General features: G+C 38.7%; 1 protein-coding gene across 1 annotated transcript in view; it reads right to left on the reverse strand.

Moving 5' to 3' along the window:
- Positions 1-17,261, reverse strand: part of LOC114873999 (dentin sialophosphoprotein-like) — a 28,510-nt gene extending 11,249 nt beyond the window's left edge. The window contains exons 1-2 of the mRNA XM_029182850.2: positions 16,920-17,261; positions 144-363 (exon numbers count right to left, since the gene is read on the reverse strand). Of these exons, the coding sequence (XP_029038683.2) occupies positions 144-363; positions 16,920-16,940 (241 nt within the window). The 5' untranslated portion in view covers positions 16,941-17,261. The remainder of the gene's footprint in view (positions 1-143; positions 364-16,919) is intronic.
- Positions 17,262-17,717: the final 456 nt, after the last annotated feature.

The raw sequence follows: 17,717 nt of genomic DNA on the forward strand, positions 1-17,717 counted from the left end.
AAATATCAAATAGGATTCAGAATAATAGACTAAATTGTATTTAGTATTAGTCGTTATAATCTAATAAATACAGTTTCAAAAACTTATAAAAATTTCTTTTCTAAAATCAAGCTTAATGTAAAGAAATCATTTAAGTGACTTACTGGAATACTTAAAGCTAGGTTTCTCTTCGTTTTTGTCCTTCTTCAAGAACGCGTTTCCAAAGCCAGATACCCTGTCCTTGGCAAGAGTCCGACTGGAACCGGAACCGATGGACGAGTAGCTGTTTCTGCAGCTGGGTAGACTACTTCCTGTCGAAGAAGCGGCCCTCCCAAATGTGCCGGCGGCGATGCCGACTCTGGATCTGTAGGCGCCAGTGTCACCCTGAAAGAGAAGCCATGAATCGAACCGATCGGTTGCCGCCGATTCTCGGCGATCGGGTAACATTTATCCGTGGCACCGTTACGCGGACATCGATCGGTCGAAGTTGATCGAAACCGAGCGGCACGAGTGCCGGAAATGTCATTCGTTCCAGAGACCGGGGAACGAACAATCGAACCTCGTGTCGTTCTCGAAATAGAATTACCGATCGAGATCGCCGCGCCTGGACTTCTTTTTCCCTCCGAGATTTATGCGTCGCGGCTCGAATATTTATTAACCGCGATAGAATCGCGGTGCGTTTTGTATACCGACGAAAGAGCGAGCAACGTGACGCGTTTGAAGTCTTTTTATTTTCAATGAATTTTCAATACCTCCTTCCCTCCATCGTTATTCCTCTTGGGAAGTCTAAGAGAGGGACGAGTGTTCAAGGAAGGGGTGGCCTACGGCAAGGGCCAAGAACCCGGGAACTCAGGAACCCACAAAATCCTGTGGGGGGGAAATCGAGAACCCGGAAATCCGGGGAAACCTACTATGCTCGATACTGTGCTTCTTATTCGCTTAAGAGAAATTTTCTTACTGTTGTAACTGAGACGTTCAATTAGATAATAGTGCTAGAGACAGTATAGTTTACTTATTACAGTAGTCAGGTTTAACAGAAATAATTGGAAGATGAGGATGCAAAGAGGTAGGAAGATACTTCCAAGTAACCCGGATGAGGCTAATATGCATCATCTACGGACAGCTCAGGTCTAGAAATGATAATTCGCACAATTAACATAAGTTTGGCGGATTGCCTGAAGCTCGAAATAGACGGTCCGACCTGGCAGGGAGTAATAACCTTCCTGTTTCTCTTTCATACAACGGGTGAGACCGATAAAAGTATAATTAATCGTGTGATATTTTTGTAATCGTATCGGTGCTTCAACCTATCATCCGATTCGATGAAGAAACCAACTACAAAAGCTTGGAAGTGTTCGTAAACGGAAATGGGTTTTCATAATCGTTTACCATCGGCCATAATATCACGGCAAATCTAAGGTTTACTTTCAGCACAGTTTACAAGCTCGCGTATTCAACGGTCGTCCAACTTGCCGAAGGTTTATTTACCTTGACTCGAACAGGCTAACGCGGCTCCAGCTACACGGCCATAATTTCAATTTAAATTCAATTACATTCTAAAGCTCCGGCATCTTGTGCTAGAGCGTTAAGACGAGATTCTACGCGAAAGCGTGGAGTTAAAGGAGAGGGCTGCCGTCGGCCGGTGTCTTCGTGCTAAAACTTTTAAAAAGTGCCGTTCGTTATTATGCTAATGCCATTCAGGGGATGATAATGGAATTACGACGGACGCTCCTTAAGACCGCTAAAACGATTCCTTTCGACGGAAGTGCCGAAAAGGGCCGGATACGATGACTCCTTTCGACTCGTTTACATCCGGCCCATTATCGCATCTCCACTCTTTTCAGCCGTGAAACCAGCCTTTTCAATTGCAACACTTGATACTCTGTCCTTCTTATATGCAAATTACATGGTCACGAATTTTGAATTTGTTTCATCGAGGCGTTGAGACGTCAGTGAAAAAATTATTGTAAATATATTATATTTATCATCTGAAAAATTTTTATTTTCACTTGTGCCTTTAGGATTAATACCGATGAAGTCATTTTATTTTAATAAAAATATTATTTAAGAAGGCATATTATTTGGAACGAATTATTAAATTTCCAAATTGAAACAATAAAAAAATATTACTTCATAATAGAAGCTTTCAAGATGAAGGATTTTTATATTAAACATCAGCTGGGTCCTTAGTTCATTAGTTGTATTAGCATGCTGGTTGGATATAGTTCTGGACTGTGCTTCGCCGATGAACTTCGATATTAGTTGAAGAAGTCACGATAAACATTTTGGCAACTAGCCTCGACGATCTTTGGCTAAATTCAGAGAAGGAAAGGTTTGCCAAGAAGTCGAACGAGAACCTGTTACGACGTCCATTATCGGCTTTACAGTGGTTTACTGGATGATCGCGAGACGAAGCAGCGAATTGCTAGCACGAAACTTTTGCCAGCCTCGGATCAAACTTTTCCTACGTACCTCCAGCCGTAAGGAAATTTCTTTCCGTAATATACTTATTCTTATTCCCCACGAAAACGGACGATAGGTGCATTAAGGTTTTAGGAAACATTCGTATGTTTTTGCAGAAGTAATTTAGGATCTTTCAATTACACTTCGGTATCCTCTTGTTTCGACTGAAATATAAAGGTAGGAAACAGAGAATGAACAAGAAAATATATAAGAAACGAAGTAAATAAAAAAAGAGGAAAGAAAGAAGAGAATTGATACAAATAGCGTTCGCTGAGACTTTACGTAGTAGAGCAAACAGGAATCTAGAAAAACGATCGTTCCCAAGCAATTTATCCGTGATCGATAAACGATCCATCGATGTTCACCCACCACTGGCTAATCCGTCAACCTGGTTGTTCTCTTTTAACGAAAAACGAAACGAAAGCTTCGATTTAGCGTCCCTTTCTCGATATTTCGTCGGCGTGGCGAAAAGCTTTCTATTGGGCTGGTCGAATTGAAAGCAGCTCGACCGGGAAATCTTTCGATATTGCTTTATCGTCCATAAAAATGGCTGTTTACAGCCTCTCTCTCTTTCTCTCTTTACTCTCACCCCTTGATACCGCTTTATCGATAGATAAATCGTCCGACAACCGCCGCCAGCCAGTTTATTTCTCATGCGCGCTGTTCTACTGTTGTTTCACCGAGTGAAACGCGCCTGACTTTGCTGTAAATTAATGTTTTGAAAGTAAAACCTCCATTTGGTTTGTAGGAATGCCTGGATATCACTGAATGCCCATCCCATTTACGTTTTTGTTGATCGATAGAGTTTATATACCGCTGCATCTTTTCAAAATCGTTAACAGAAAAGATTTCATTCAATTTTTGGCTACTTTTAATGTTTAAATTAAGGATACTACAGCGACTGTATGGTATCACATATCCTAATCAATTTATAATCTTTTAATATAATTTACCTATGCACAAGATAATTAGAATGTTGTAATTTTTGAAACAATCTTACCATAACTTCTTAAATTTGAATTTTCGATTTTTCTTATTCAAAAAATACTTGTATTAATAATAATAAGAATTTTTATTTTTTCCACAAACCAAAAATAAACATAAATTGCTCTTGTATCCTTAATTGCACAGCGGTAAAGATTCATTGAAACAAAAGGCACCTGGTATACTTAATAAAAAAACAATATTATTTGAAAAATTAATATAGTATATTATACCCTACCAGGCCGTCACTCGGTTAATCGAGAAGGTACGAATACTTTTGCGACCCCCTGTACGAATTGCACCAATTGCATCGCCCGCTCTGTTCAAAACAATTTTCATCTCATTAATTCAATGGTTTCTAATGTCCCTTTGTAAACCATCCGCGACATAGATCGAAGAATCGCAATTGTATCAGACGGGTCTAATCTTCGCATTAGCGACGAGGATGTGGACGCCTGAAGCGTCTTGATACCAGCTCGAGGGAAGACCGAGTAATTGAAGAGTGTCAGTCTGATTTAACCTCTGTCCACTGGTCGTATTATTATAATTTACGACGTGCCACCAGTTGTCACGAGGTACGAACAGTGAAAATAGTATTCTGTCTTCTTTTTGGCGTTACAAAGCAGTGTCGATACACGAGATTCGTTCAAAAGCCAACTTTCCTTTGAACTGGGCTCGATAATCAATTAATAACTGTCAATGAGAAAAAAACATGAAGAGACAGGAATATTTTGTCCTCGAATCATTCACTGTTCAACTTTGGCAAATATTTTCACAATATTTCGTTACTTTCATTACCGATAGTTTCAAGTACCAAATTAATAAAAAGGATATAAAATATTTATAAATAGTCTATAACTACACAGATATTATATTCAAAGGGAGGTAGATAGCACGGTAACTTGTTCTTTTTTTTAAATCCTTTTTCATAAAAAAGAGAAAATATTCGCGACACCAGTCGAAATATTTATTCTACCGAGAAAATGTGACGCTTGCGTTTCATCAAATAACAACCGTACGTTCGAACGCATCGTTGAAACGCATGCGGAAAGTGTAACGCCGTTAAATTGTAATTTCATTGATGGTGTTTACAAAAGTGCCCGTGTGTTAAAATGGTGGACCAACCGTGCCACTATACGTCCGGTGATTTAATAAACATTTACGTTTTATTAAATTACTCGTTCTATGGCGTTGGATCGGAGATATGAGAAATCGAAAACCCATGGGATACGTTAACTTTCGGAAGATAATTGGAAATTTAATATACCGCCGGGTTACGTATTCGCGTTATACAGTTGAAAGGGTTATTAGCGTACAGGTGGTCCGTGAACTCGCGTCGTTGTATAAATTTAATCTATCATCTAAGCTGGACGGACGCGTTTTCTTCCGCAACAAACCGTCACGTTACACCAACGTTAGTCGACGGTTTTATATTTATTCCTGATGGAACAGCAGCGAAAAGTTCTATCCGTCTCTCTCAGACAACCTGGTTCCAATGTAATTCATCAACCGATGCCAAGTTCGTCTTCTCGAAATTACATTACGTATTCCATCATGAGCTTGAATTCGATGAAATATCACGACAAGAAGAGGTTCTTCTTCGCATAGGATTCGGCTTAATGTTGTATCATGATGGGGATAAGAAGAAAGTGGAAAAAAAATGAAGAATTGTTGACTTGTAATCAAAATTGGAGCTGTCAACTTGACATCTACAATTTTAGTTTTGCAAAGATAAATTATTTTGAAAATAAATTGTCAAGTATTTGATAACTTGCATTTCAGAAGACCTTGCGAAAAAATCTTAGAATCCATCAATACTACAATACTAGAATGTTAGATTATTAGAATATTAAAATACTAAGATATTAGAATTCTGGAATCTTAGAATTTCAGAATGTTAGAAACTTAGAATCTTGGAATTTGATTACCTTCCAATTAAAATCTTAGAATAATGATGAGATCAGTCCACATTTGAGGAAGGAGGGAAGCCTACCTTAACCCCTACCTGTTTAGCCGACGAATATTATTCCATAAACATTATTGTATCGGAATGAAAAAAATAAAATTTATTGGATGAAATTTCATCCGGAAGATTGCAATTGCCATACGTCTGAAGAAATGAAACAGGAAACGTCTGCGCTTCGTTTCGTTCTCCCTTTAAAAAGCCATCATCAAAATCCGCGAAACAATTTCGTCGTCGAGGCGGGATTAAAAACGAAAGAAGAACCTCGTATTTCCTTCGAACACGAGCAAATTAAATTCCCTTTCTTCCGGTACCCGGTCTCTGCTGCGCCCCTACGACATTATTTTTAACGTATTAATTCGCGCGACCGGAAACAGGGAATGGAATCTCCCTGCGACTACCTTTCTTCCCCGAACGATTCGCGAACGTTCTTGATCCACGACGAAAACGTCTTTCATTAAATATACAACAAATTACGCGTTCGTTCTCTTCAGACTGCCGACGAATCTCCGTGTACGGTATGGAAGTAACGGAATCGCATTTTCAAAGGAACGGTTACGGTTCGTTACGTTTAATGAAACGTCAGAAGCTTGGACAGAGAGTCGAGGACAGACAGATAGAAAAATTGTAAAGGATATCGTCCTTTTATTTTTACATTCGATGAACCTATTCTTTGAGCCCGAAATGATCCTCTAGAGCCCGAAATGCAGGAAATTATGAAACATTTGTTGTAGATCGCACCTATACTTTTTGTAATAGAAAAGTTATTTTCTGTACAGAATTTTCATCACATAATGCTTTTTTGAAATAAAGTCTGCAGTCATCAGCAATTTAGAATTGCTAAGGAAATAAAAATTCTACGAAGAATACGATAATGTTCGCTCGTGTTTATCTAACAAAATGCCGATTAGGTCGTTTCGAAGATCCATTTTCACCGACTGTTATTTCACGTTTCACACGTTGGATAGTGGCCAAATTTTTCTGTATATCGACGCGTGGATCAAGGAAACGTTTTCAAGTTGGTCGACCGTTAGTGTGACACGTGCATATCGAATGTGAATTCCATATGACATTTGCTAAGCAGATTTCTGGCAAGAATTGTCTACACCTACGATTTCGCTTCCTGTTTCGTCTGTTTTGTTACGCAATCTTTCATTCTATTCGTGGACGAAACAAATTGGTATATTTTCGTCAGAGATTCAATTTCTCGAAATTCAATGACTTTTTAATGTTATCAAGGTCATTACCCTGAATACAGGGTAATTTTACTTCTTATGGATACCGTATTTATCTTTATGATCATTAGTCTAGCCATAATTAACAAATTATGAAAGTTCACATTAGGTTTAAATTAATCTAACTTTTCATAATTGATATTTTAATGTATTTCTCTTTTCTATCTATGGTCATCTGATTTGGAAATTTAAATTTTAATGCAAAATAAATACGCATAACGATGGCGAATTTAATTTTCACCCTATTATAGAATTGAAAGATTGATTATTTTATAATAATTAAAGTTCATTAACTCCGAGGAATACGTCATTCTATCAGCAGAATTATTTCAAGCTGAATAAGACACTCGAGGTGTAGCTAATTAATTTCACTCGCAGCAGCTCATTGTAAGCTGAAGATATTTAATGAAGTTTCTCGAGAACCCTAAACTCTGACGCGAAAGTCTTTCGATGAAAAGCTTCCTCGCTACCAAGATGGCGACGAGAGAATGTTGAGAACTAAACGCTTCATCGGAGAAATAGTATAACGGTTTCGACGAGTAATTGGAAAACTTCCGGTGATGTGTAAGTCGACGGAAGTTGCGGACGAAGGTTCTTTCAAGTCCACTAGGTATCGAAGACACTGAGCCTTCCGATACACTTTCATACGTCGATCAATCTCTCAACAAATCATTTTTCATTATCATTGTATCAACAAAAAGCTCAGTTCATAAATAATAATTAAAAGAGAATAAGAATTCAATCTACTGTTTTATCAAATTTTCAACTTCAACTCATTGTAATATTTAATACCATCTAGCGTTTCCATTTTTCTTCCTGTTTTTCAATTATTTACATGTTACGAGAAGAAGGAAGCTCTCTCTCTTTTATTTTCAACTAAACAATGCAAATGCAAAGAGGGAGAACTTCGATACATGAATTTCATTTAAAATCTTTGAATTTGATATTGTTAGAAATATTCCAAGCATTTTGATTTAATGGTGGACGAAACGGGTGCGCTTCGCTCTTCAGATTTTATTAATGACCATAAATCGTTCGTCTCAAGTTGTAGCCACTTCAAGCAACCTCGCTACTGTTGCGCCGTTTTGCATCGTTCGGTTAATATAGTATGTATATAACAGTATGTGAATCAATGCTTATTATCATTGTGTATTTTTAACGGTACACGTCATCTTTTCCGATCGCGTTATCATTTAAGTAGTACTCTGTTGAAGCAGAAGCTGAATTGATCGAAAATAATTGATTGCACATGAAAACTCTATAAATTTGCAGATATTATTTATGAAATATTAAATAAATTAACAGAAGACCTATTGGAAAATCTTACAATGAGGTGTAAGCAAGCAGAGACCAACCTCGTCTAATCTCTAGAATCACGTTTCATTTAAATCTTCTTCTAAAATAAAACAAACTAGTCCTCGAGTTCTCTGAGAGCAGAAAATCTCTGTATACCAAAGGTATTTGAGACGTGGAAGAAAAAAGGCAGCTTTCCCAGTGGCTTTCGGATGGCACGTGAAAAAACTGTCGACGTTCTTTCGTAGAGAACGGCACGGAATAGATCAACATCCACGTCCTGCAGCCGCGGAAGATCAACAGACGGAGCTTCTCCTCTGTGCATCGCAAATTTTCCAACGCGTACGCTACGGTATCGTATTCCATCAAAATGGAACGAAAATGGTCAGCTCGAATTTCGACGTGTCGTTCCAAGACCGAGCCATTCGTGCCCTCTCACCGATTCATGGTGCTCTGCCAATTTCTCGGCCACCTTCCACGCGTTCGACTTTCAGTTCAGGCTATTTATTTTACAGGACAACCAGCCGAGAGTTTAATTAATACTGAGAGAAAGCGCCGCGAGTGGAACAAGAGATTGGAACACCCTTAGCTCGGTGTCGCGAGGAATCTGTGTATAAATAGAAGCATCAGAGACTATTCTCTGGAAATTCAGGCCATTTTCCGTTGGAAACGAAGGCTTAAAGTTGCCGTGTCGCTGTGAACTGCTATTTTTATTGTTCTACTCCTTCCGCTCGCTCTTTCGGTCTTAAGAAAAGCTGCGGAGACCGAGAAAGCGTAATGACGTGAAAGCGAGCTGAAAATGGTAATACGAGAGGAAATAAAGAAATCTTTTACTTTGAAGAGAATTATTGAAAGAATGAATATAGAGAAATGATGGAAAACTTTCTATGTATCAAATTCAATCATCGTTTGCTGCAATTGGCACCTAGCTATTTTGTATTCATATCATTAATTAAGGGTGCATTTATGCAATAATTTTCTTCAAACTTTAAATTTTTAATTGATATACTATAAGTGCTATTTTACGATACTTTTCTGTCATCAATTTGTGGCCAACTGTTCATGTAACAAGCTTTTACTGTATAATGAAAACCATTGTTTTGTTGTAATTGATAATCAATCATTTTGGTCTAAGATCACTAATGAAGACTACATATATATAGTAATTTTCTTCAAACCTTAAACTTTAAATTGATACACTACGAGTAATACTTTTCTGTCATAAAATCGTATCGCACTTAACTTTCTCTTACAACGTCTCACCATAGAGAATGATGCAATATTTAATTTCCAATGCGATCGATCTCCGTTCATGACATCACCTTCTGTCGAAGCAACGCCATACAAATTATTACTGCGCCTGTAATCAATCAATTACTGTTTGAGTAATTCCCATTGTAAGAGAAAGCGTCTGTTCTATGGCCATAATTCGTAGGAGATTCAACAATATCGCACAATAGATCGAGCGTAGCCAGGGCAGAGCTGAAAATTGATTTCAATCCAGACAATTGATCCACGAGATCAGCTGTGTTTGCAGAGTCACCATTGTTGTCGTTTCTGCCGGCAAATATTGGCCCCCGCTAACAAGACAGCGACATTCGAATGGTTTCGTCCACAGGATATTCTTCTCTCAGGGTTTTCAAACGCCTGTTTCACTGGTTGATCATCGTGCACGCTGCGAATTTGATTTCACAATAACTCGACAGGACGTCCGTGTTTTACGCTTTTTGAATCGTTCAGTTCCGTTGTATTAACTCTTCGCATGGATAACATCGTCCATTTTACAGCGTGTATTTCTTTTCATAATGGAAAAACAATCGAAGTTTATTTATATTTCCACCTTGATGACTTACGAATGAAAAATTATGACATTGAAACATTTTTTTATAGAAGTACTATATTTAAAATAAGAAAAGCCTTTAGAATTCCTGAGATATATTAAGCTGTTAGGAAGAAATAAATTGTCCCAACGTTGAGAAGGAAATTTACAAAGTCAGCAAATATGGCTGAAGTACCAAGAACATCGTGTCACGATTTTCTCGTTGACCTCGAGATTTCTCGCTGGTTGAAGGGCACACAAACTGTCGTAGTTCTGCAATTTTCCCAAACAAAAAATCGAGATGCTCGTGTGTACCAACGTCAGTGGAAAAAAGAAAGTCGAAGCGATGTCTACGAGTCTGTTTAAATATAGCCGCGAGGTCTTCGTCCATGCTCCCTCTGGAGTATTCACGCGTATATTCCCTTAGACTGTACGAGGAGGGAAAAGCGAAGGAAGAAAAGAAAATTACATTTTGTAGAACACCACCATGTGCACTCTTGGGCAGTTGGGTAAAATCGATGAAAATGATGGTGGTAGGAAAACATTCACTTGATTTGGAAGATGACTAATGGATTGATCATACAATTGATGTGCACGTGGGTGTAACGTGGATTTTCTTCAGCAAAGAGGAAAATATAGAGGAACCTTGCAACAATCACTTAAAATTTTTGGAGAATCTAAGGAGAACCTAGGGAGAATCTAAGAATAGCCAGCTACAAATTTTCAAATTTAGAAATCGGGAAAGTTGGAAATTGGGAAATTAGGAACTTTGGAAACTGGTAACTGGCAATTTGGAAAATTCAAAGGCGGTTAGAAAATTAGAGAGCTGGGAAATTGGGAAATTCGGGAAACGGAAGATTAGAAAATTGGAGAGTTAGGAATAATTAATTTAAGAATAAAAACATTGGGAAACAGGGAAATTATAGAATGGGGAAATTTAGAAATTTAGAAATATATGAATTTCAAATTAAAGAATTGACTACTCATCAGCATTCGCGAGCGCATACTACTTGCATATCCTGCACCCTCGTGAAAGCATTAGTCTACAGATATTCATATTACAAGTTGAAAAAAAAAATTTCCAAGTCCCTCTTTCGCCTCTTAATATTCCATAATATAAAATATTAGGCTCTGAATGACGGTGGTTAAGTTATAATGATACCATCTCTCTATGCAGCGTATAATAATATCGAAATGGAACATAGTGGATCGTTTCCACACGAGATGGAATATTTTCCACGTGATCGTACTAAGCATGTTTCGCGTAAATTCCAGTGGGGGGTGAAATGTGTGATCGGATCGAGGCATGGTTCTGCTATCGGAAACACCTGTATCCGATGGCCGCGTCGAAGCATCAAATGTGGATGCGGCTCGATTCGTTAGTCGGTTATGCATCGTCGGCGTTCAACATGAGCACAATGCAGTGGCCAAATACTGGCTCGCCTCTCGGCGAACATAATTTATTGTCGCGGCATAGCGCAATGAAAAGCCCGGGCATTATCGCGATGTTGCTTTTATCACGAGCCACTACTGCCCAGTATTAACGTGCAATTTGTTGCAAGCTGTTTAAACGGGTAAACGAGCTTGCGCTTAGGCTATTCCGTGGCAATCGCTTCGTTATTAAGATTTATCGAATCGATACAAGGCTAGCTTCTGCTCTGCAAGCTAGTCCATTGCGATAATTAAAGTATATTTATCGCGTTTACAAAATTTTGTAAACTTGTAACATACACAAAATTAATCCAGTACCTTTAGAATTATGCCTTTTTAATTCCTATTTCAAATTTCAACATTTTCCTGAATATTTGAATCAATAATTGGAATAATTATAGCTTTAGAAAAATAAATCTTGGATTTTAAAAAATAGGTCCTGTTCCATATTTTTATTATTCCTATCTTCTTAAAATGTTAATGTCACGAAGAATTAAGAATCTGTCGATAAAACGTTCATTTCTGTAAATATTCCTATAGACGAAGAGAGAGAGAGAGAGAAAAAGAAGATAAACGAATTTCGAGGGGGGAATATTGAAACGATGCTGGAAACTCGTGTTCTGTGAATTTCGAGACGATGTACGGCAGCGTCGCTGGAAGCATGGATGCATATGCATTTCAGGTTGACGTTCCACGAAGGGGTTGCACAGGTCGTCGAGAGGGTAAGCGGAGGACGCTCAATTAAATCGCGCCTCGACAAGGTTTTGCCGTGACATTAACTCGTCTTGAAATATTCAGAAGAGCCGTTAAATCTTTTTCTCAACGTTCAAATGCTTCTTATCCTCGTTAGAATCATTCGAGCGGCCACCGCGTGTCTGTGATTTCAAAGAAAGTTATTAACGAGCGATATTACCCGCCTCGACGATTATCCTTTTGCTTCTTTTTATTTAATCGTCGATTTTATTCGCCGTCGACGACGGTGCTGGAATTGCTCGAAGCAAACGGCTGGATATTTTTACTGTCAGTTCCGTGCTGATATTACCAGAGTTTCGCGTTTTAACGCTCGGATTTCCTTGACACCCCTCCACCCCAGAGATTCGCAGAGATTTATCGTCGTTCGACGAGAAGAAAGACTGTTTCTTGGGAAACACGTTTCAGATGTGTTTCCCTTTGTCGTTTCCGGTACCTTGGCACAAAAGAAAAATTGCGCTATTGTATATAAGAAGGGCTTCAGGACGCTCAGTCCCTTCTTCAATAAAATGCTTAATTAAATTCTACATTATTTCCTACACATACCCTCTAAGTTTCATTACTGTACGTTCATAATTGACCGAGTTAGTATAGCAAATTTTATAAATCAATGTTAATCAATTAACGTTTACTCTTTGAAAGATAAAAAGCTTAACAAAAACGCTTTAAAAGTTTTGGTTAATTAGATTGTAGGTTAAACTAGGCTTTTAAGTTACGTTTAGGTTTTTTGCATTCAATACTACAATTATATCATTTATGTGTCAAAAAGTACTTATAAGTAAGTATTTTTTTTTTTAATATATCAAAGACATACTGGCGATGTATCCCATTAGCAAATACCGTTGAAGTAAACTTGTACATCAAATTTTCCCGACATCTTTAATATAGGAAGGGAAGTTCGGTAACGCAAGGGATTGAAATTAATTCCGTCGAATGTTTGCGGAGTTGGCGAGGTTTCGAATTTCGAAGGATCATCCCAGAGGATGTGTCAGTTTACCGGAAGTTCACCGCACGATGTCACGGCACGACATTAAAGAGCAACTTGTTCGATTTCGCGTCTAGGAAGTGGAACGCAAACACGTTGTGTCCCATCTAAATTTATCGTCACCCCGTCGACGTACCTAACGTCGTTTACTTACGTCGTTACAGAGATGCTCTCTGTTCGACGAAATTGTCGTTATTACGTAAAATAATTCCACTGAAGTCAGCCTAAGCGATTAAATGTCAGCCTTAAATAAGAAAGTTGACGATCGAATCGTACGACGCCAATAGATCCCGTCTCGAATCAGGACGTCTAGTCTGCCTCAAATTACATTTGTCTCTCTGATATAAGATTCATTATACAAATTACATTTTTTATACTGCCATGCCAATGAATTCTTTCAATTTCTCTGCAGTTAGTTAACCCATTAATCAGAAAATCATTTACCCCTTATATATTTAAGAAAAACCGAATGAACAAGTGCTTATTAGGAAGTATTTTTCTTCTAATTATAGTGAAATTGAAAATTAATGACAAGAATTTTTCGATAAATGTATCGTTAGATTTTATATGCTTTTCATTCTAACGACGACTTACTCGTTATCTCCTGTTAATTGATTAATACGTAAAAAACTTCCTAATAAATTTAAGAAATGCATATTTAACAACCAAAATATCAGGAGACAGTGTAAACTGTTTCACGCCTTTTAGATAATATTAATATCAACATATTATAGCAAGCTGAAATATTATTCAATATCGAAGAGAAGCCTCTATATCGCACATTAAGATTCATACATCCGCAGAAATCCTTTTCGAGCGATTCTCGTTTCAAGAAAACCGAAGCAACAGAAGATATCGTACACCCACGACCCAACCCTCTATGCAGCAGTCTCTAAAGAATCCAACTGGATGGAGGAAAAACTACTCCTTCCCTAGAGAGCTTTCTAAAGCTGCTCGAAGTGGCCGAGAATATCCTTTATCGGGCTTCGTCGCGAAAATTCAGTGAAGAAAGAGTGCATACTCAGTGAGGTTGCAAGGGTCAACTCCCTTTGAAATTCGACACCCAGTGTACTGGCCTATCTTTACCCCTTGTCATAATTCGGTTTGTCTACAGCTTCATAATTGTTAACGATAGAATCATAATTTCTCTGATCCAATGCTTTCTTCAGCACAACATTAATTAATTTCCAAATTTAAAGTTTCAATTTGTTGTATTACATTATTAATATAATCCTAATGATATTCAAGGTTTGTTTTATCTTTTCTTTTCCTGATAATTCAATTACAAAATATTAATATTATTTTTCAAGTTTATATACAATATTTGTTATTATTCAGAAAATTTGAAGCTTCTATAACTAATATGTTAAGAAATAATTCAAGGACCGAACAATACTGTATTTCAAAGCGATAGTTTGGCCCAGTTTGCAAGACACCCTGTATAGACGGTGGCTGATGGTTCAGTGTGGGAGCGCATATTCGTGGCATAGGCAGAGGAAAGGTTTACACGAGCACATCGCCGCCAGGCAGACGTCGTCTGGGAAAGGCCCAGCTAATTTTGCTGGCCACGCCAAAGCGACCTGAAGCCGACGTATGAACGCGTTTCCAAGAGATGCATACCCAGAATTCGTGCTGTTAGCCACCGAGTGCAAGCTCCTTTGGTAAATGTTTACCTCCGCCCCCTCTGCTGCCTGTCGATCTATGTATTATTATCGGACCAGTACACCGGCATTTCACTGTTGGACACTGTCTGACCATCGCCCCTTATCTACTCGACGTCGCTCGTTACTGCTCGAGGAACGCTAATAAAATATCTTAAACGTCCTTTTTTCTTTAAATTATAGTCATTCCTTAGATAAGATTTTTGTAGTCAGACACATAGAATCTCTAATTATTAACCCCTTGCCCTACAACATCGTGTCACATTCGTGACGCAACTTATAGTTCAAATGTGTCTTTCATTGGTAGTTTTAGTATGGTTGAATTTTCAATTTAATTCGAATTATAATTTGCTCAGTCGAGAATGTTTGAATGTTATGTATGCATGATATTTCATTTTTTTAAATTTGTTTTATAATTGGAGCAATAAATAGTTAGCTTTGACTGGTGCGACTATTGAAAAAATCATAAGCGAAGGGGTTAAGGATTCGAATAATTAATTTATTAGATAAATAATTTTATATTTTGTCAAATGTTACTTTAATTAATTTTCAAAAGCACTGATTAGCGAAAAATTAAACGTTTTATATGGCTGCAAATTGAAATTCAACATTTTTTTTCAAGTGAAGTAATGGGAAATAATGAGTTGCATCGAAAACGGGGTGCAACGAACGTACAGATTACGGTCGTAACGATTCTGTTGAGCAAGGCCAGTGTGCTCGATCTTTCGAGCACGAATATACGTAACACGTGCGAATGATCTTCCTGTCGAAAGAAACGGTGTAGCAAGGGGGATATCGCGTCATGGGTATCGTTTTCGAGCGGTGCTCTTAAACTCTTAGTATTTTGTAAACACAACGGCACGGTCCGCGTAAAACAGAAGCTCGCGTGCGCTTGCAGTCTTCCGAACGATAACGCTAATGAACCTCATTTACATTGCATAATTACACCAGCTGGACTCGCGTACAGATTACGAACGAGGCACAACGATCAAACCATTGTGCGACACAAGGAAACGAAATTTGTTGCAAATTTTCATTAATAAACTCACGTATTTTCCTATTGAAATAATGGAACAGTACTTCATCAGAGACACGTTGTTTTAAGAGTATAATTGTCACGGCTGGTTTTAATGAATGTATTGTGAAATTGTTGCCAGAGACGACCTTAGGGATTTTTCTACCCCTTGCAATAATACAGCATTTCTTCTCCTCCCAAAAATTTCTTAAAATGATATTTAATAATGATATGGTACGACTAATGAAACTTTATAAATTAATGAAAATATGAAAATCCTGATACCTCGTTTGAATCTTGTCGAGTTTAAGCCAATTTTGCTGCCCCATACAAATGAAAATAAAATTATATTTGACAAAATATAAAATTGTTCCGCTGATAAATAAAATTTTTACAAATTGTACTGACGCGAAGAGACTATTTTAAAATTTTGCTCCTTGTTATTAACATAGTTAAAACGTAACAAGGGGTTAATAACCATGCACAATAGATACCAAACATCATCCCACTTGTCATTCCCTTAAACGGGTCATCGAGAGGCACGATCATGATTTAAGCTCGAGATCGAGCAATGGTGTCGCGTTAGAATTCTCCGCTCTTAAACAGGCGTAAACTATTATGTCCGAACAACGAACACCAGGAGATCTGTTATCAGTAGCCATTCGTTAGACGGTCATTTTTCGCGATAACGTGAAACACCGTCAGCCATACGGGAGCGTGGCTTTCGCATTCCAGATGCTAGATAACATGTGGCTAGTGTCACTTTGCACGCCGTTGCATACGAATGCAAATCGTTCGTTATGCGCCAGCTCTGCCAGTGCATCTTGCAACACGTGGTCAAGAATCGCGGCCATCTCTGAAGACGACATTGATGCCATCAAGAGTAGGAATTACACTCTCGATCGTCGATGGCGAAGAAGAAGAAGATTAAATTATAAATTGTGATATTTGTTATTTAACATAAAATTGTTATATAAAATTAGAAACAATGGTTACCTAAAACTTTCAGAACCCCCAGTGATTTTTAATTAAAAGACTCGATATTTCAATTAGCTGCTCAAACATTAAAGAACACGATTCGTTAAAGTATAGCCCTTACAAATTTGTCCGTTTCTTTCATCAGCGGTTCGCTGACACCGCGGATGCACCAATTATAACTTAACCGAGAAGGGTTGAATTCAGCAAAGAACACCACGGCGAGTAAACAATGTTTCTTCGCGTACCTGGACGAAACGAAGCTTGCAATTAACCAATGGATATAGATATTTTCTCTGATCGCGTGTTTGATTAAACGTTCGGTTTTCGACGTGCCTAGCGAACGAAACAACCCCGAACACTTACGTAGCTCCTATAAGACGCCATGATTCTAACAGCCGCTCCTCGAGAATCCTAACGGGGTGACTTCCTCCTGTACTCGAATTCACCAACCACCATCGACCACCGACACCAGCACCATCGACGACACCAAACTATCACCCACCACTAGCATCAACAACACGAGCACCAGCACCCGAAGACTGCAACGCGGCACCGTGAACGGGAGGAGCCGAAGGGATAGGAGGGTGCGAAGAAATGTCGCGAGACGAAACGTGGTGGACCGATCGAACGACGAACGAAACGTCGTCCCCAACGGCACGGTCTCATAAGAGAAGAAAGTAAGAGAGCGCTACGGAGGCGCTTCGTTTCGGACGAAGCTCGGACCCTGAAGAGCCGGCGACCCGCGAGGCACGCTGCGTTCCCTCCTCTTTCTTCGTCTTAGCTCTTCTCATCCGTTCGCTTCTTCGTCGATCTACCTCGCCTATCTTGCTCTGATTAACGCGAACTAAACCGCTTGCACCTCGCCTACCCTCTCGCGCGTATCGGCTTCTCTCGTTCATTCGCTTCGTTCAGTCCAGCCCTATTTTAAGAATAGCTTCGCGTCCTCTACGTTCTGCCGCGCCGGCTTCCGTGCCCGTTCAAACACGACAAACCTCGAACACGCGGCCTTCCTCGGGGAACTCGCGAAGAAACCATGGTCGTTTAAAAAATTCGGAAAATTTGACGCAGGGAAGACCGGGGCGAGGGTGTCATTCCGAATGATTCAAACTCTACTGAAGCCATTATCGCAAATTTTGGATATATGAAAATTTATAATTAAAG

The sequence above is a fragment of the Osmia bicornis genome, chromosome 4 (assembly GCF_907164935.1).
Source record: "Osmia bicornis bicornis chromosome 4, iOsmBic2.1, whole genome shotgun sequence".
In the NCBI taxonomy this organism is placed as follows: domain Eukaryota; kingdom Metazoa; phylum Arthropoda; class Insecta; order Hymenoptera; family Megachilidae; genus Osmia; species Osmia bicornis.